The sequence below is a fragment of the Sinocyclocheilus anshuiensis genome, unplaced genomic scaffold, assembly GCF_001515605.1.
Source record: "Sinocyclocheilus anshuiensis isolate Anshui unplaced genomic scaffold, SAMN03320099.WGS_v1.1 scaffold1886, whole genome shotgun sequence".
Taxonomy (NCBI): Eukaryota; Metazoa; Chordata; class Actinopteri; order Cypriniformes; family Cyprinidae; genus Sinocyclocheilus; species Sinocyclocheilus anshuiensis.
In genome coordinates, this window is record NW_015544234.1 from 82,858 (window position 1) to 104,265 (window position 21,408).

General features: G+C 36.6%; 1 protein-coding gene across 1 annotated transcript; it reads right to left on the bottom strand.

Moving 5' to 3' along the window:
* Positions 1-1,040: 1,040 nt before the first annotated feature.
* LOC107697544 (uncharacterized) lies at positions 1,041-18,853 on the bottom strand. The gene is made up of 4 exons (XM_016498340.1): positions 18,595-18,853; positions 2,571-2,679; positions 2,201-2,314; positions 1,041-1,164 (listed from the first exon to the last, which is right to left on the bottom strand). The coding sequence occupies exons 1-4, from the start codon at positions 18,851-18,853 to the stop codon at positions 1,041-1,043; spliced, it is 606 nt and encodes a 201-aa protein (XP_016353826.1).
* Between the last annotated feature and the right edge of the window lie 2,555 nt (positions 18,854-21,408).

The following is a 21,408-nucleotide window of genomic DNA, read 5'->3' on the forward strand; positions in this document are numbered from 1 at the left end:
GATATCGTCCTCTTTTGGAAGACCAAACAAAGTAGTTTCGCTTTCACAACGAAGCACAGCATCTCCACAACATGGCGGCAACGGCAACAACAATACTACAGCGAGAATAAAAGTTATGCCTTCTTTCTTTGCGTGAACATTTGGGCGGCGTTATGCAAATCTTCCCACATTGTGACGTAGACATGTGGGGGCGTGTTAGAACGAGCCGTTTTAGGTAGGCTTGGTTGACTCTTAACTTTTATAAAGAATATCTCTTTGGATTTGAGACTTTAGTCTTTGCAACTTTACAGATCTTCTTTATGCACCAAGAGCTTGTAACACTCCAAAGAGAAAGGAACAATTGAAATTGCATCATATGACCCCTTTAAGAGTGTTTACACTCACGATTGACTGAATTTAGTGATATTCTTTGATAATGTAAATGTTCTTTGCTCGCTGTATAATTTGTTCGTTGTTTGAATAATCATGGACATGCGGCGTTATAATTAAACTTAAAATGTATTTTTATTAAATGTGATCAGGTCTTATTAAAATATTTTATGTCATAAAAAGGAACTTGCCTAAGACGTTATGATGTGTGTAGTTAATAGATTACATTAGGCTTCAGTGGTTTGAGCGCGTTTGACAAGAGACTAGAGCGCAATTAAAGAGCTGAGCTTATGTGATTGACGGTGGCCATCTTGAGAAGCGAGAAAGCTTTGAAAAATGGCTCATAAAAAGGACGAGGACGTGAATGGTTTTTACAAGTCGGAATGTCAAATTACGGTAATATCGTATGAACATTTCACATGAAATTCTGTCAGTGTGAGGGGGAGATGTAGGGATGTGCTGTGAGGTGCGCAAGAAAAATACAACCGTACTAGGCTATGTATTTCTGGTCAGCTTAATACATAATTAATCACAAACCTATCACAAAAATCTTGGGGATGATCGAGGGGCTCGAGGAAAATCTCAGACCTGGCCCTGCAGCACCCTCAGCACCCCTAGTTCCCGCGGCCATGCCATATTATAATAATATTTTTATACAAGTTATATATAACTCAGTTGTACCTGAGACCAGAACGTGTATCTCCACTCTTAAACTTTACTGGCTGAACCATAGACGTGTCACTCTTCATAGACACATGGCTGGGCTCTGCTTCTGATCTCTTCTGATGAACTGAACTAAAACATGGAGAGATTGAAGTTAATTCTTTAAATTACTGTATTCAACAAATCAGATAATCATTTATCATTATCAAATTCACTTTAAAGAGCAGTTTATAATAATTTCCTTCACACTGTTTATATAAAAGCTGTGTGTATGTGTATGTTACCAGAGTATGTGAGCGGAGCGCGGAGTGGATCCGCGATGAGCGGATTTTTTAAAAGTCGGAGCGTTGTGGTTTTCTTTCACTCCAAGAGCGCTCCATCCATCACGAGTACAATTCATGCCAACGGCCCATAATATAACTGCACATTTAGCAAGAATTCACATTAAACATATTTAGCTAGCTTGATAGAGATGGATCACTCAAATCAGAAACAATGTGAAGGCTATGTTGACGGCAATGGACATAGCGGGAATTTATAGGGTAGTTATTAAGGAATTTGTTTGTTCCCTCTAGATACTGAATATTTTCAGGTGAAATCATCACATATACAGTGCTACTTCATCTGCATCCGATTTCGAATGAGCAGAAATCTGTAAGAAATGCAGCAATCCGTAGGTAAAATAACTGACGAAAACGTACTGTTATTTTCATCACAAACAAAATTTGCACTGCAAAAAGCATCAATAGCCTACCTTTTAATGCTGACAACCATGTTATTAGCTTGACAAGCTTGACATAAAAAGTTTGCACACTAGTGTTCCAATAATCCACTTTGAAATGCTCCTGTCATTTTATTTATTTTATTATTTTCTTTTAATATACGTTATGAACCGAACTGTGATATTTCAAACATACTGAAATACTTTAGCCGCGGAGTGGTGTTTCTGATATCAGTGAGCGAGGAGTGGAGCGGGAGCGGGAAATGGTGAACCCAGAGCGGAGTGATTATTAAATGCTTAATTGTTGCCGCTCCACTCCGCTCGCATACTCTGTATGTTACATTATCAGATACAGATTTAAAAAATACCCACAAACAAAGCACAAGAAGAAAATAAATACTATACAATAAGAATGTTTAATACAAATTATATATAACTCAGTTGTACCTGAGACCAGGCCGTGTATCTCCACTCTTAAACTTTACTGGCTGAACCATAGACGCGTCACTCTTCATAGACACATGACTGGGCTCTGCATCTGATCTCTTCTGATGAACTGAACTAAAACATGGAGAGATTAAAGCTAATTCTTTAAATTACTGTATTCAACAAATCAGATAATAATTTATCATTATCAAATTAACTTTAATGAGAAGTTTATAATAATTTCCTTCATACTGTTTATATAAAAAACTTACATTATCAGATACAGATAAAAAACAAAGCACAATAATTTCCTGTTGAAAATACATGATCAAATAATTACCATATTAATAATAATTGTATACAAATTATACTGTATATAACTCAGTTATACCTGAGACCAGGCCGTGTATCTCCACTCTTAAACTTTACTGGCTGAACCATAGACGCGTCACTCTTCATAGACACATAGCTGGGCTCTGCTTCTGATCTTCTCTGCTGAACTGAACTAAAACAGAACAGATTAATACTTTATGATGAGAATCATTTTAATATAAGATCTTCATAAAGTATTTTTAAGAAAAGCTCTCGAAGAGGCTTTATGGTCTTGTCTTTAATAAATATTTAACTGGTTATTTAGGGTGTTTACACTTGAAGTTCGGTTCTCTTGGTTTATTTGGTCCGAGGCCAAAAAAGAAAATGATACATTTAGTCCTGTTCACATCTTTTGACATCATGTCCAGTTTTTGGTTCATTTAGATGTCTTTGATCGGTGTTCATATTTTAGTCAAACCGCACCAGTCTGGGAGTGGACTGAGACCCATCTTTTCAGGGGTCTGCTCATTTGGTGTTCACCAAGGTTCAGATGGCCGTGTTCACACATATGCAAATTAACCGCACTAACACAGCAATCACACCAAGATTATTTGTTAAAAGGAATGCCTACAAATGTCTCCTAATGTCTCCTGGATTTCCGATTAGAAGGTGCTGTAACGAAAGTCCACTGAAGGCAAGTTGTTGATTAACCCAAGTGCAGTTTTATTAAGCAGAGTGTAATCCAAAGTACAAACAAACGAAGACTTGACTTGAAACAAACAACTTGAAACAGACTCCTATTTAGCACCCAAACTCTGGAACAATCTACCTAACATTGTTCGGGAGGCAGACACACTCTGTCAGTTTAAATCTAGATTAAAGACCCATCTCTTTAGCCTAGCATACACATAACACACTAATATGCTTCTAATATTCAAATCCGTTAAAGGATTGTTAGGCTGCATTAATTAGGTCAACCGGAACCGGGAACACTTCCCATAAGACCGATGTACTTGTTACATCGTAAGAAGAATGGCATCTACACTAATATTAGCCTGTTTCTTTCTTATTCCGAGATCACCGTAGCCACCCGATCCAGTCTGTATCCAGGTCAGATGGTCACTGCAGTCACCCGGATCCAGTCTGTATCCAGATCAGATGGTGGATCAGCACCTAGAGATGACCTCTACAGACCTGAACGTCAGTGGAGACCAGGACACCAAGATGAGCCCAGAGACAGATCCCCAGTGAAGACCTCGTCACCTAGACGGCCATCGGGACAAGACAACAGGAACCAGATGAGTCCTCTGCACAATCTGACTTTGCTGCAGTTGGAACTGAACTGCTGGTTTCGTCTGGCCAGAGGAGAACTGGCCCCCCGACTGAGCCTGGTTTCTCCCAAGGTTTTTTCTCCATTCGGTCATTCAGTTTTGGTTCCTTGCCGCTGTCGCCTCTGGCTTGCTTAGTTGGGGACACTTAATATCCAGCGATATCGTCGACTTGATTGCACAGATACTATTTAAACTAAACTGAGCTGGACGATGACATCACTGAATTATATAATGAAATGCCTTTAACTGAAAATTGAGTGTTTAATATTGTCATTTTACATTATTGACACACTGTTTTCCTATTTGATACTGTAAAGTTGCATTGACAATCTATATTGTTAAAAGCGCTATCTAAATAAAGGTGACTTGAGTTGACTTGACTTGACTTGGCATGGCATGAACAGACTTGACTAGAAACAGACTAGTCTTAAACAGAAATACAACTCACAGACAGCAGGTTACACAGTTCAATACTCGACAAGAGACAATGGCAACATGAGGGATATAAATACTAAACAATAAGGGTCACATGACATAAAGCAACCAATGAGCAAACAGAACTGAGAACCACATGACAGGACAATAACCAATAGGCTTGTTCGACTTCATGCGGCGCCGCAAAGATCGGCTGCCGCCTGACAAAAGCAATGCATTCTGGTTAGAAAATTTGTCCAAATTTGATCGGCACTGCAACTGCCTTACGATCACATGTGCCATCAAAGTACAGCGAGAGCAAAACGAGACCAGCCACTGAGGTCAGGTGCTGCAGTTGCAATCAGCTGCAGGAGCCTTGATGACGACACGCTTTATTCTCATTGGTCAGATTCTGTGATGACAAGCACGACATGTGTTGCGTGTTAATTCTAATTCGTGTTTTTATAACAGTAAAAGCATTTTTAGTGTAGTCACACTATTATCTTGAGTCATGTTTATCAAAAAACACTGATAAAATCATATATACTCCCACTTTATTGGTATTTAGTACCCTATTTGTTTATGTTGAACTTTATTCTTGAACAGATTGTGCTGTATTAAGCAGTATATAAAAAGTGTTTCTGTTGGTCATAAAAACGTTTCTTTGTATTTGAGAAATATTGCATTTAATTCACTTTATCTGTGATAAGACTGTGTAAACACCGTGAAAGTGTCGCTACCGGGAGCAGAAAGTGTCCGACTTGACGTATCCACTTTTAATTCCGCCCCGACTGCAAGCGGCTACTCTCGCCAGCCGGTGGCAGGCTAGTGTAGTTCATCTCAAACAAGCCTAATGAGAACCAAGACACATGACTAAAACAACCAATCACAACATGACACACAGACAAGAGTAGCACATGACATGATCACATGAAGGGCAAGGAACACATGACAGAATACATGACTGTGGCAAAACTACAAAATAAAAGACATGAAAACCTAAACCAGAAACAAAACCCAAACCCCACGTTACAGGTGCACACGGTATGTTTGTTTATTTTTTGGATTTCATCTGTTAATTTGCAAAGTTAATGTACCATGTGTATTGATATTGGTTCAGAAAGAAACAGACTTGGTTAAACTGTGGTAAGAACAGAAATACTCACACATTATGTATATGAATGTCATTTTATTTGTTTCAGTTTTTCACGGTGTCAAGACGTAAAGATGTCAAGACGTTGAATCCAAAGGGTGTCCAATGATCAAGTGGTGTCGAAATACGATCAAGATGTCGTGGTGATGACGATCAGTGTTGGGCAGTAGTGTTGCTACAAGGTGTGACGCTACTAGTTTAACTACATTTCTCAATAGTGTGGTGGTAGTGTCGCTGTTTTTTTAATCAAATAGCTTTTCAGTAGCGAAGCTCTTTTGTTGTAAGTGCGGTAGGGTTAGGGTCAACACAAGCTACATTTTCCCAAGCATTTCTGAAGCTCAAGCTTAAATCAGAAATACAGCTGCTAAGGGTAGTAGCTTCAATGTAGTGAAGCTTGATTTAATGTAGAGTAACTGCAAGCTTAGCTCACTACATTTTCCAAGTAGCTTGCCCAACACTGATGACCATGATGCTTACTCTTTGCAAGCAAGATATTAAATGCCAAGACATTAGTTCAAGTGTGATTCTTTTAATAAGAAGAAAACTTTCAGGAGCTGTTACAAACAGGCTCATTGAGTAGGTCAAGTTAACCCATATCACCCAACGGTTTCAAGAAATGTTGTGATGAAGTTCTTGAACTACCAAAATAAGGAGAAGGCTTTGAGAGCAGCTAGAAAAATAAAGGAGTGATATGAAGATATGAAGGACAATGGATCATCGTAATCCAAACAAGAGGGGACAAATTAACAGTAATTTTCATACTCATATAAAGCAAAGGTCTACAAGTTATTAAAATTACCTAACATATGTGAAATAATGATTTATTACATTGTCCTTTTCATTATATGCATATATGCATGTAAAAAAGTTAATGAATAACTGGGCAAGGGTCAATTTAAATTACACTTGTGTTTTGTCATGTTCTTGGTCTAGTATTTTTCACTGTTGTGTAGCGAGCCCAGTGGGGAGAATAATGATTGATGGCTTGCAAAGTTTTGCACCATATAATATGGATCAAAAGTTCTTCATAACTAAAGTTTGTGCCTGGGGGTATTTTTATGCTTTCCGTTTGGGGGAATGCATGGGGGTTCACTTTGTTTGCACGTGTGTGTGTGTGTGTGTGTGTGTGTGTGTTTTCTCTCCCTTTCTTGCAGTAAGTCATAGCCCCGGAGCCCAGTGAGGTCTTAATGCGGCCCTGGTGATAGTAGACTTCTCCTTTTTGATATTTTTTTTTCTCTTAATCACATGTCCTAGCCCTTTAATATTCCAAGGCTTGCAGTGCTTTTGACCGTATTTTAGCGAAAACAACGTGCCAAAAGTGTAAGCGTGGAAAAATGGAAGTCCAAAATGCCTGTCTCCGACCTCGTCAACACAGTCGTTTGTGTCTTAGATGAACATTAATAGTTAAAGATAAAGCATGTGCACTAGTTGGCTATTATGCGATCCTGGCATTACCGGTATATGATGAGATTTTAAAGGGATATAGTTCACCCAACAATTAAAATACTGTCATCATTTACTCCGTTTCAAGTTGTTCTGAACCTGTATGAATTTTAGTTTAATTTACTTTGTTCTCCTCAACATAAAAGAAGATATTTTGAAGAATATTCGTAACCACCGCAAATCATTTTTTCTTGCTCTTGAAACGTGATTTACACCTTTACAAAGCTTCTCTTGCGCATGCAAATTTAATTTACGCTTACAGTCCTAAGCACACTTCCACAACTCTTACCCTGCGTTTGCAAATCTTTTAGGCATCATTTTACCTTCATAATTATGGTCTCTGGTCAGTTTTGACCACAAACAACATGAGTATGACTCCCAAATGAACAATGTTAATGTGTTACTCAAAGTACCTGCATCCTGGAAACAAATCTTCATCTCCAGATGTTTGTGTTTTATCCATGATGATCTGAACAGTTTGATCTCCTCCACTGACTCTAGATGGAAGTGACAAATAAGTCATTAGTACCTTATTAATAAGTAATTAAGCAATCTTATATTGTCATAAGTCATTTTATTTAATATTTAAAGTAATTCTGTATTATAAACAAGATTCTGTCTGTTTAAAATGGTGAAATATCAACTCATTTACATTCACTTTTATTTGTGACGAGAGCAGTATGTTACTCAACTCAATCTCAAGCCAAATACACATAGCGGTGCAATAATGTTGGTTTCCAGTAAGTGTTCTGGTTGCTATTATTAGCAGATCAAGTAAATTATATGTTGTACAAATGGGGGATATGTTACACTATGATTGTTTATACCGGGGTGTACAAACTTAGTAATACCATGTAATGTCATATAATATATAAGTAAATAATAGCATTTAACCATAATTACTGCCCCTATCTACCTTATTTTTCAACAAGGAAGTAAGCCATTTTTTTGTGATTGTGCAAGACTTCCGGTTCATTAGCCGCTGTAGGGAAATAACGAGAAGAATAACAATGTGCAGTAAACGGTAAAACTGTTTGCACTACAAACCAGTTTGTTCATAATTAAGATAATACAGATAATACATTAAAATAATATGGTAAGACACACCTATTTGCAATATCAAGCAGCAGAACGAACTGTTTTGTACAGCTAAAAATAGCTGGAAGCGGATGACACCGGAAGCCAGACTCATTCAATTTACAAATTTGTCTGATTCTTCACGGGCAGCAGCGCAAAGTTGATTCTGTGCTTACTTGATCTAATATGGGGTGTGCGATATACAGTATATCTTCTGCGATAATATGGTAGGGTACAACGGGGCTAAAGGCGCCTTTGATATTATTTTAATCTAAACCACTAGATGGCACAAAAACGTGGCGTAGCACTTTCCAAAACATCCGCTTTTCAAGATGCACATGTATATTTGTGGCAGCACCGCAAAGTTGATTCTGTGCTTACTTGATCTAATATTTTATGTTTTTTAAAATGTTGTAGATTTAAGTAGCAAATGAGAATTGCTAAAATTAATGCTTATATATTTTGAGACAAAGGTCTTCTTTATGATTTTCAGTTTTGTTTAAGATGATTAAAGCAACGATTTTTAAATAATGAAAGAATATGTAAAAGTATGGTATTTGGGGTAAAAAGCGCCCCTGCTGTTGTGGCTACAGGCACACAGTAATTAACATGATAATTAATAGATGGCTGACTTTTCCATTTGTTGACATGACATGGTTAGATTCAGATGGTAAATATCATATATTATGTTGGGTGTCCATATTAGAGATAATCACCATGTTTAGAATGAAACCATCATATTTAAAAACATGATATTAATCATATCATATAATAAAATATAATTTGTTGTTACTACTGTAAATATATATTCAATTATTATTGGATCTCCTTCAATACTTTCATAATCTTATTAAAACAATTTTGTTTCTGTATTTTAAATTAAATTTTTGGATATTAACATTTTAATTACAGTATATTTATCGAAAAAAATTTTTTTAGATTTTTCAAAATAAGCAGAAAATAGTACAAACTTTGCTAAAGTGATTGTTTTGAACAAATATTAACTTTTAGTTAATTTTAGCTGAAGTATTTGTATCAATACCGTGTGCCTTTTACCCCATGCTGGTGAGCCTTTTACCCCATGTGTGGGGTAAAAGTCCCCCCTTGCCACTTCTTACATTTATAAGATATTGAAACAAAATAATCAACTTAAATTATTTATTTTCACACAAAATCTGTTGCTCCATTAATGTTCAATACAACGTATATATTTTCTCTGCAATTATACATTTTAGGTGCAGTAAATAGCAAATTTTTTCTTAAGGTGGGCGTTTAGCCCCGTTGTACCCTAAGTGTTGTTGTAATGATGTGAGATCTGACATTATCAAGTAGGCTATATCACCAAATCACACACAGAGTGCACGCACGTTGATTTATTAGTCTATTAAAACTCATAATTCAAGGCATTCTAAATTGTAGATGGCAAAAATGCTTCTCTATACTTTTTATATTTATATAATTTAATATAGTTAACAATCTCTATCACCCAAAGAGTACCGTTTTTCTGCAGATATCAGCATGAACACATTTAATAATCATTTTATACAAGTTCAGTAAAGCAATAAGTGACTTACATTTTAGACATAATATTGCTTGTTTTTGCTCAATTTTGCCAACGAAAATAGTTCCTAACAAAGATCACAGCACTGTTTTGCGTCTCTGAGCAATGAATGGTGTTTACTTATTGAATGAATCAGCTTTTTGAACGAATCGGTTGAATAAATGATTCAGTAATTCACTCATTAATAACTGTGTAAATACATCTAAATATCACTTCGTTTAAGATTTAAAAAATACTTTTCGTATTTAAGTACAATAAATATCACATACTTTAAGACTTTTAAGTAATATTCTAAACAGTGACTTCAACTTCTACCAAAGTTATTTTCTGGTAAGATATCTGTACTTTTACTTGAGTATGGCTTTCAGGTACTTTATACACCACTGTCTGAGACTAACCAGCCCTAGAAGTCCAATATAAATATTCCAATCTTCTCCAAGAGGACAGCGCTTCACATCCCAGATGAAGAAACAAATATTAGCTCCAGTTCTTACTGTTGCCTAATTTGTTCCCATGGTATTCATTAGCCTCACCTGTCTCTCATTATCCTATTGTTTCCCTGTGTATTTATACCAGTTTCAGTCTTTGTTTGTCAGTCGTTGTCTGTATTTGTTCCTTATGTATTTCTGCCTATCTTGGATTTTCTTTTGTTGAGTGTTTATTAAATAACTGCTGCATTTAGATGCCTCACTTCATCCCTGCCCGACTGTGACAGATTAAGCCACAGATGCCACTCCGTGGAAACCATAGCAGCAAGTGAGCAGCCGATGGCATATGTTTTACAAGCATTACATGTACAAAATGTGTCAATTAAATGATGTAAGAAATTTACTTGCATTTTTACAACACTATGTTAAATACGTCATGTAAGTAGACAAGTGGTCAAGTGCAAAGTGGGTATCCTGACAGGCTCATTATGTCTTACAGTCTGCTATTTGAGAACTACTGCTCTATAGTGACAGTAACTCCATAGCGGTTGACACTGCAATTATTGCTAATTTACTATAATATAATTAACTGGCTTTTACCAGACATTTTGCATTTGCCTTCTGCACTGCATTTTATTTTTTCTGCACAGGTGTAACATCATAAATGCACACGCTGCTCATCAGGAATGAAAAATCCAGTGTTACAGTCTATAAACAAAAACGGGTTTATTTATTGTAATTATTTTATGAAATGCAAAATGCATTTAAAGGTTTCTGGAAGCAGATATTCATTTTGAGTAGCAGCAAGAGGAAAATAAATGTAAAAGAGATTCTGAATCAAGATTACACAAAGAACATAAAGGTGAGATATGCTCCCTAAATTAAAAAAGGCACTGCATGAATAGTATCTAAGACTGAAATACATGTATTACATTAAAAATTATGTTTCATATTATTTATAGTGTAAAACACTATCACAATTAAAAATAAAAAATACTATGGGGTAGATTGTAACAACCGTAGGCTACTTCAATATACAATGATCATTATATCAAATATATAAAAGTTGAAAAAATATTTACAGAACGTTAGAGTGAAACTTTGGGCGATATGGCCAAAAACATTATCACGATAAAAATGTTTCATATCTTCAAATCTTTATTTCTTTAAAGTATAAAGGCAGATTTTTGCTCCTAAGTGAAGAAACCAGACCATTAATTGTGGTTTTAAACTACTCTTTATGATCAGAACATGACAAACATTTCACATTTTTGAATTCTTTACACTTTTCCAGTCATTTTTCCTTAACAAAATAAATATCTTAATAGAAAAATGTATGTTTGTTTCTGCATGTTCTAATGCCTGACGTGTATCTTTAGCACAGTTTGCAGTGCAGGCTTCAATATTAATAATATTACATTTTCTTGTCTCTTAGAAATGCACATTTGACAGTAGCTTGAGTTTGGATGCAGACGAAAATTTATGTTCATTATCAAAAATAGTAAAATCTGTAAAAATTGTATCAATCTCATTTTTATATGGTAAAATTTTGGGCTTTGTTAAAATTAACCATTGGTCTTCCACAGTAGCATACATTTAGATCACGATTACCACAGTTAAAACCACACATATAGCACCTCAATACTATAGTAAAAATGTAACTATGTGGTTTCTAGGTGTCTGTTTGTAAAACAGTAGTCAAAATACATGTAGTATAAACGCTATAGCTTAATTACAAAAAAGACTGTAGTTATATTGCATTACTCCTTTACATGTCTACATTAATAATGTAATAAAATTTGATATGAATACCCCACATTTGTGCCACGATAAATACAATAGTGCAGTTAGTGCTACTACAGTAAATTGATGGTAAATTTTTTCGAAACCGCAGCTGCGGTTTGGCTGTTCGTCCACATGCAAATGCAGTGTCAGGTCACTGAAACTGAACCTTTTTGAAAACTCCTGCCAGGGTGAAGATTTTCAGAAACTCAGGTTACAGTGTTGTCGTGTAGCCGGTGAAACTGGAGATTTTGGCTTGTGGCGTCAGAGTGCGTGCTTTTTCAGGCTTCTGATTGGCCAACATGGCTTTATGGTTAGGGTTATATCGCCACCTATTGGTTTGGCATGCCCTTAACAGCGATTCATAGCGTGTTTTTGTGGGCGATATTTTTTTTAAACAAAGGAGGAAAAACTCCATTTATAAAAATACTTGTGTACTTTTGGACTACGCCTTACTTACCATTGGAGAAAGTCACATGTGCCTTGATAACCAATCAAACTACAGCCTTGACGTCATTGAATTTCAGTCAGAGTTGTGCGACAGTTGACAGATACTATGGAAATGCATGAGAAGTGCCGATGAATGAGTTAAGCCGAGCAGATAAATGGTCTGTGTGGCGTGGTTTAAATGAGCAGCGCTGTTTTGTTCTGCTTTTGGCGCATTATATCGAACATTTATTTAACTGTTGTTAACATTTTATCGAGGAAAATCATAGCGTGATAATTACCGTTATCGTTTTATTGCCCAGCCCTATTTGTAATCAATATTTGGCCATATTTAATCATGTTTTATTAAGTGCTTCGTAAGTTAGTATTTTATGGTTCCTTATTTATTACTGATGCAATGTAATGATGAAGTCACTTTAGTCAGTTAGGCTACTTCACTGTACAAACATTTCTGTTAAAAAAGGCCAAATTCTGTAGTAACATACCACTTTCCATTAAAACTCTAATATACTGTTGAAAACAATGCCTTCTGGGCAATATTTTCAGTTTGCTATGAAGAAGCCTACAGCATTATACTGCGAATTAACAGCACTCAGAGTCCAAACTCAAAGACTGTGTCTGAAATTACACCCTATATTCCCTATTCCCTATATTAGTGACTAATAAAGTCCACTTGACAGAGTGAATGAAAACAAATGAGTAAATTCAGACACTAGGTTAACCGTGACATCAGTGATGAACCTGCTGTTAACAAAAAGAATTACTGAAAGAAAGAACAAGAAGAACAGAAAAAAAAGAGGTGAGCTCCGGTCCTGGAGAGCCGCAGCCCTGCAGAGTTCAGCTCCAACTCTAATTAAAACTCACCTGCCTGTAGCTTTCTAGTAACCCTTCAGACCTTGATTAGCTTGTTCAGGTGTGTTTGATTAAGACCCCGATATAGTTCAAACGAAGTTCGTTTTCGTTCTTCATTTGGAGGCAAAAAGAAGTTCGAAAAGGCTGGGCGATGGTATACTGTTTTCGAACATTCCGACACTCCTGCGCTGCTGGAGGCGGGGTGTAGATTAATGTAAATGTGTCGCGCATCTCGCGCGTATCCCCTAAACACAACAACGATGAAATTATGGTGTATCTAGGTGTGAGACGGGAACCAATGGTCAGAATATTATAGGCAAAAGAATAATGATTAGCAGCAGTTCAGAGTCAAGTATCATGTTTGCAATACAAAAGATTCTATTTCCATAATCAGTCCTTTAAAGGTCCCCTGAAGTGTCTTGAAACATGCAGCGTTATTCTATGTGGTGACGTAATTTCAACTGAAACAGGAAGACAGGGCGGGACATATCGAGCAGCCCCGCCCCCTTTTTTAAATTAGCCAATAGCGTTTTGTTTATATCTGTACGGGTCAGAGCCGTTGAGCTCGGTAAAGCCACATTTGGCAGCCACAGACTAATAGATTACCCCTAGATTCAATATGAAACTCTTAGTAAAACAAAATAGTGATCATAATCATGCTGAGGCTGTGTAGTTTTAAAAGTGTTTAATATATGCCGACTCGTGCATATGATCCGCTCCGTGCGATCGGAGCCAAAGTCCGGATCAGATGTGCGCGCTGCCGCGGTTCGCGTGAAACCAGACCTCATTTGCACCAATGGAAAGCATATTTACACTATCTGAATCGTTCCCTTTTTTGGCGGAAGTGACGAACTAAAAGCTTTGAATGCTTATATCTTCTAAATGCGAATTTTGTCACTGTTTCGAGCACACTGCCTTATACAGCAGATAACCTTAAGACTAACATTTTGATACTAACACCCAAACTTTAATTTTGATTTCATGGGGACTTTAAGTGTGAAGTGGTGTTAAGTATTTATGTTGCTAGTGACTTAGAGATGTTGTTCTCCTGCCTGACCACCGTTAAATGAGAAGCGAACCGGAAAAAAAAATCTCGCGTCAAAGAAGGTGGAGTTACAGAACACACCCACCGATTGCGTAATCGCCAGGGACCAATGGAAGCTCAAAGGTGTTTAGGAGCCAAAACGAACTCCCCCCGAAAGTTCGCTTTGGTCAGCTGTTGCGAACTGCCGAAACGAACTCAAAACGAACTTCGTTTCGGCCTGTTCGAAATGACGTCATATCATTTCTTTCTTCGATTTCATTTAAAGTATATCGGGGCCTTTAGGGTTGAAGCAAAACTCTGCAGGGCTGCGGCTCTCCAAGACCGACGTTCGCCACTATAAACTATAAAAAGAACTATAAAAGATGTCTGATGTTTGCCTTCGATTCTCACTCGGTCTGCATAGCCTCATGGAACAAAAACATTACCTTCCCTAGCTTTAAATCTCTCAAGATCTGACCAGAGGAAGACTAACAACTCCACAAACAGCATTACCAGCTGTTTATTACAACCCAGTTTGACTTTATTACTTTCATGTCTACAAAACTTCACCTCTGCTGTACATGGTGATATTCTATTTTCCATCCGTCTTTTTCTTTAATCTTCAGATGATCATCTCCTCTCTCTCCTGATATCACTGTTCATTTATGTAGGAGATTACCGTGATTTTCCTTCAGTAACACAGTTTTAATTTCTACATCATGTGTAAAATACAGATTTTAAAATAAATAGTTTGAATTTAATTCTGCTGTTTTTTTTTGTCATTACAACTGTATAATCCGAAGATATTTTACTTGCTAACACTCAACAACTGTTGACTGATTTTTTATTTTTACATTCTGTTACGTAAAACTGATGGAAACTAAGTGCTTACTACAGCTTACTCAGTTATTGAATACACTCATGATTAAACCAAATACTTTATTTAGTGTGCTGTATCCTATAGTTATGTTTCATATAACAAAGTTACATAAAAAATTTATTTTTTGTCAAGATTACCTGTAAAGTTTCCTACATGTCAAGGTTCCTCTTCATGAAAGCAGCAGGAGATCTGTGTGTGTCTGTTGGGTGAAGTCACTATTTCACAGGTCAAAGATTTATTTTTTTCCTGTACTCAGGCAGATTCAGGTCATAGTACAAACTAACACAAGCTATTATAAAATAGAGACATGAAAATTCTATTCAAACACAGGTCAATATGAATTAAAAATGAAGTGAACTGTGAATTATAGTGCTCAATATAGTACTCTGGCTTGTATATTGAGGTTTTATAATTTATTATAGTAAATACATTTTTCTATTTTTCTTAAAACTTACTCTTATCAATTATTTTCATTTTTACTAATTAATTTTTTTTACCTTTACAGACTTTGTTTTTCTATCAAATTTCATGCCAGCAGTGGACAAACTCACTGAATGTTTTAGATCACTAAGCTATGGCTATAAAAGTAATGAGTGATAAAGATTAAAGATTACACAAAAGGAATCCTTTTCACTCAACAAACCAACGATAAATAAGAAACAATGTGTGCTCTTTGCCCTTGTTTGCCAGAGGTGGACAACTTGGACTGTACTTGAGTGAAAGTACAGTTAACTTAACTAATGTACTTCCTTAAAAGTCCACCACTGATTATTTTGAAAATTAAACTAACTAAATGAAGTTGACAAAAAAAAAAAATATATTATATATATATATATATATATATATATATATATATATATACACATTTATGATGCCGCAAGTAATACTCTAATTATAAAATTTAACGATGGTTATCATTAATGTGGGGACAGAAATTCTGTTATAAAACATGACAACTTTTTACATATCAATACCATATTATTTGAATATTCTGGTACAAAGAGTAAAACTGCACATTTTAGAGTGGCCTTTTAAGGCACACCTGTGCAATAATCATGCTGTCTAATCAGCATCTTGATATGCCACACCTGTGAGGTGGATGGATTATCTCGGCAAAGGAGAAGTGCTCACTAACACAGATTTAGACAGATTTGTGAACAATATTTTAGAAAAATAGGCCTTTTGTGTACATAGAAAAAGTCTTACATTTTTTAGTTCAGCTCATGAAAAATTGGGGCAAAAACAAATGTGTTGCGTTTATAATTTTGTTCAGTATATGTTAAAATGTTTTCATATATCTTAAAACAATGTCATTAAATCTTGGGCACAATACAATAAATATAGTCGGGTGTAGCCAATATTTTTTATTTATGAGATTTATTATTTAAGTTGCATTTTCTGTATACTTTTATTTTTGGACTGTTAATAAAGTCAAAAAATAGTATGTGAGAGAGTCAGTGGTAGTATCAATGCATTCCTATTGGTCAGTGTTAGAGGAGATCAGCTTAACCTGACCGTTAGCCTGCTCCGGACCAGGTTAGTTTCCTAGCTTAAGTTGACAGAGTGACTGAGCTTGAGCTATGGTGAATTTGCTTTATGGAATCAAATCAACTGACAATAAGTCAGACTAAATGAAATAAGCCTGGCTTATTTGGTCGGGTTGTGTTTGAGTTTTGATTTAAACAATATTGTTGATTCACTAATTGTCAGTGCTTCTATATTGTCAAATACAGCTCTAGATTTTGTATGTTTCATTATGGTTTGTAGGGACACTAATTTGAAAGGATTCTGGGAAGTTAAAGTCAGTTTGTACAGTTTGAGTCAGTTCATTTGGGAGGACATGTTTATCATCACTCTGGTCTACAATTTTTTTAGAAGTCATCTGCTTCAGACATAGAATGTGCTATTTATTATGTATTTTTGATGTGACAATTCAAATATGACAATTAAAACAACTGATTGGCTACTGTTTCCAAGAGTTTGCATGTTCTCCCTGTGTCAGCGTGGGTTTCCACAGACCCCACAGGTCAGGTAATTTAGAAAGTTCTAATTGTGTTAGTGTGTTTGTGAGAGTCCTGTGATGGACTGGCCATCTGCCCAGGGTGACTCTATCTGACTCTATCAGGGTGACTTACCCTAGAAGATCATATAAGGAGAAAGAGATACTGTGTAGATTGTACCTGTCACCTGTTTATGTAACACTAAAATAAAAAATAAAAAAAAGGGTTATAAAAAATATTATCATTTCTAGTTTAAATTGAGATCCCTTCTCTTTATAACTCATTTATCCTCTGCCATTCCCAAGTCAAGAGTCGTATATATACTGACCCAATAGCATATCTAGAAAACTAGAGTCAATCAACAAGTTTAAGCATCAGTGACCCAGAATTAGTAAGGTTTGACTACATTTATTTCAGAAGCATTTTGTCTGTAGACCTGTGTAATCAATATCTAACGTGATAAAATAAATAAATTTATACTATGGGGCCGTTGAATGCGTGAATCTGATTGGCTGACGAACGTTCTGAGGTGTGCAATTATTTTCAGGGAAACGCACGGCGAACGTAGTTCCATGCAGCTCTGTTGTCTGCATTACAATTCCATATCACTTCGCATAGTTAACTGTAATAACAGAAATGAGCATACAGTACCTATACAGCACACAGGAATTACTGCAATCACACGTGCTCACACTCGCACACTACGGTCAGGCAGTTTGCACAAAAAGGTGTTGTCAGCGCTGCCCTGATGATTTTATCAGTTAGCCTATATAGTGTAGCAGCTTAAAGGCTACGCATGACATTTCTCACTAGCGAGGTAATAACAGCGCTGTTTAGAGACGCTGCTGCAGAACACTGTTGAGGGACGCACAGAGGTAGCCTAATTCACACAAGCTCTCTCTCTCTCTCTCTCTGTGTGTATCTGTCTCTCTCGCTCTCTTTCTAATAACTACATTAATAACTGCATTAGAATGCTATCAACGGCTCAAGCCTCCATTACCAGCTTTAAAATGATGTTTTGGAACTAGCAAAAGAGGCGTTGGATGAGATGCGGAAGAAATAATCCTACTCACAATAGCGATTTAAGTACAAAAACCGGACGAATCCCTTTAAATATATCATCTGATCGATGTCTTGAGGTGTGGTAACCGTAGTATAAGCGGAATAATTGACTCCGGGCCGTTGAATTATTAGAAAAAGAATGCACACCCGCTTCGCGTCGTGGCCGCATCACCTCCTCGGGTGTGCATTATTTTTCTAATAATTCAACGGCCCGGAGTCAGTTATTCCTTACATAAATAATGCAATCCATGTTAAATTTCATCTGCAACAACACTGCAAACTTTTATAAAGATTGTTCATTATCTTTTGAATGCATCATTATGCAATCATATGAACAGATTTCTCCCTTGAGTGGCAGATTAATGTACTGCTTTATCTGCAATACAGTAGGAAATTAAATAAAAAGTAAAAAATTGAATTATGCTGGATCATCAGATACGCCAGAAAAAGTGTGGGAGAGCGTCTGATGCCATCTGTGCAGTGCAATAACACCTTATCTGAGGAAATACAAACAAAGACACTCAAAACAAACTCACTCCTAGACAGTTTGTCACTATAGGACACTTTATGTGCGTGTGTGTGCGTGTGTGTGCGTGTGTGTGTGTGTGTGTGTGTGTGTGTGTGTGTGTGTGTGTCACACAGATCTTACTCTCTGGGTTACTGAGGGCCTTGTGGATGAATTTGGCAGCTGGCAAGAAGTACTTGCTAATGTCAAACAAGTGGTCGTCCATTACTGGCACACCGTAGTAAGTGATGTTCATGCCTTTGTAATATTTGGCCCCAGTATTGACCTTTCCTAGCAGATCTTCCTTGCTTGGCATTCCTAACAGCACCTTCAGGCTCATCTTTACAGCCGCAGTGTTCAGGATGTGAGTAACACCCATCTCCTTCAGTCGGACTCGGTCCATTGCTGTCTCTCTGCACAAAGAGGATTTATGTACAATTATATAACTGCATTGTGTGATTACTGTATTACATGATTATTATATATATACAGTATACTATATATAGTATATATATTACTATATATGTCATTTCTTTGATAGTGTCAAGTGTTGTAGACTTAGGCCCAATCCCAATTCTATTTTATACCCCTTCCCCTTCCCCTACCCCTCCGTTGTGTTGTGGCACTATCGTGCAGTCTATAATGATATGACATTAGTTAGCAAATATTAGCGATATTTTGCAAACATTTCGAGTAACATGACCGTAAATATGAACTCACAATTGAACGTAACGTAAAACAAATGATTACTTTTCGTTAAAATCTTTATTAATGCCAAAAATGCTTACATTTATGTGTCTTTTTGTTTGCTCGGGCAGCCATGTTGCCCCTGAAGCCAGTTTACGCTGAGATAATTCATACCCCTTCGTTTGAAGTGTGGTCCCGAAAAAAGATAATTATTTTGCTAATTATCTGCCAGTGGGGTAAGAAATTCAAAATATGCTTGTTTCTCTTTGCATTAAGATTATTTTTCTTATACAGCGGACAATTTTGCATGTTTTACGTAAAATGCATTTAAATGCACTTGTTTGCCCCAAAAACAAGACTAAATACCCAACCCATTCTCACTCCCAAGGCGTCAAAAACCGAAGCATGGTCAAGCGCCTTTAGCGTCATTATGAAGACGCCAAAGGTGCCCCTCGGCATCACTATATCGACAAACTGGGACCTACATTGCTTTCAATGGGAAACTTTTGGCGTCAGTACACAGATGCAAAGGGCACGAGAATGATGATCGTTATGAAATCACGTTCAAGAAGTCTCATTCAGCACACATCGCGATATTTGCCATCAGTTTACGTGTGCCACAGGTTGGGTGAGTAGTCTTAATATCTGTTATAAAATTTATTATGTCTTCTTTATTGATCAGATTAGTGCCGTATGTTTATTCGCTGTATTATATCGGTCATCCGAGGCTGTCTTTGAGTTTCATTGCGTTTAACTAAATGAACACACCTGCTAACTAGGGTGATTAAACGCTAACTTATCTGTCACGTGATGTGCCATAGACCTTGGATCAGTTTTATAATTATATCAGGTTCAAAGATGTAAGTTGTATTTGTAGTAAAATCATGGTAACCACAACACTTACAACAGTAACTGTAATTTTACTGTGAAATTTGAAGTTAAAACACAGTAAACAGGACATGTAACTGTAGTTTTACTGTGATATGTATAGTAATAGCACATTAATCACCAAACTTACTTATTGCTTTTATAAAACAGTTACCACACAACGGTGAGGGGTGGTGGACGGTGATCAATGCAATATAACACCAGCAGGGTTCACTCATGATTAATTTATATAAATAATAAACAGTTAATTTTGCTAATATAATATACATGGAACAGTTTTGATGCTATATATTGATTATGTTGCTAAAGGTGTTGCGCAGTGATTCACAGAACAGTTGGGTGAATCGTAACAGTAACAGTGAACTTTTAATACAGTAATACGATAAGCTTTGAGATTTGATTCTGTGGCAGAAGGATGTAGTTCTGCATACAAAATTATTTTGAAGACACTCCGTGGTTGTTTCTTATTTATTTACACTTGTGCCGTTGAACTGTTGTATAAATGCAAAATCATACTCGTAGCCATGCGATATCGCTTTATATCAGCATGGCTGTGATTACCTATATTATTACACACATTGGAACAATCTAAATTTGCATAACAAAATACACAGCAGGACTCGGAAGTTAACTTTTTTACTTGGTAGCACTGGTGCTCCCAACTTTAAAAAGTTAGGAGCATCCCTCAAAAATGAATGAACACCACAACTACAAATGATATATTAACAGATTTCATCTTTACATTCTTAAGTTTAATGCAGATTTTAGATTGGTTAATATTAGCTGTCAATCACTCGGTCACTGCTTTCTGCCGTCAGGTGACGGGGAGCTAACTACCGCGGGAAATACAAAGGTCTGAAGAAGAAAGGTGGTTTACGAAAGAAATCTGTCAGTGTTCTTTTCATTTTCTAAATTAATCTGAGTTTGGTTAAACACAGAGAGAGAGAGAGAGCTCCTCTTTGGTTTGGGTTAGGATGCTGTATGCGGTGTTTCATTTTACACTCCGCTCTGACAATTGCGTGGAACGGCTGGCAGCTAGGGGTGTGCGATATTGACAAAAAATGATATCTCGATATTTTCTAGGATTTTATCGATGACGATAAGTAGACGATATTTTGCTGAGAGTGTTATTCTGCTGGTGGTCTTAAGGACTACCGTGGACAGCTGATTTTGATATTCTGATGTTGATATTCTCTAACCCTAACCGTCACGATGTGGGAAGATTTGCATAACGCCGCCCAAATGTTCACGCAAAGAAAGAAGGTGTAACTTTATTATTGCTGTCGCCGCCGCCGCCATGTTGTGAAGACATGTTGTGTTTTGTTGCGAAAGCGAAAATACTTTGTTTGGCCTTCCAAAAGAGGACACAACTAGAAATCAGTG

Coding starts and splice junctions, on each gene's coding strand:
- LOC107697544 (XM_016498340.1), bottom strand. CDS start 18,853: ATGGACCGAGTCCGACTGAAGGAGATGGGTGTTACTCACATCCTGAAC. Junction 2,680..18,594: donor GGCCCTCAGTAACCCAGAGA/GTAAGATCTGTG, acceptor GTTTTAGTTCAG/TTCAGCAGAGAAGATCAGAA. Junction 2,315..2,570: donor GATACACGGCCTGGTCTCAG/GTATAACTGAGT, acceptor TCCATGTTTTAG/TTCAGTTCATCAGAAGAGAT.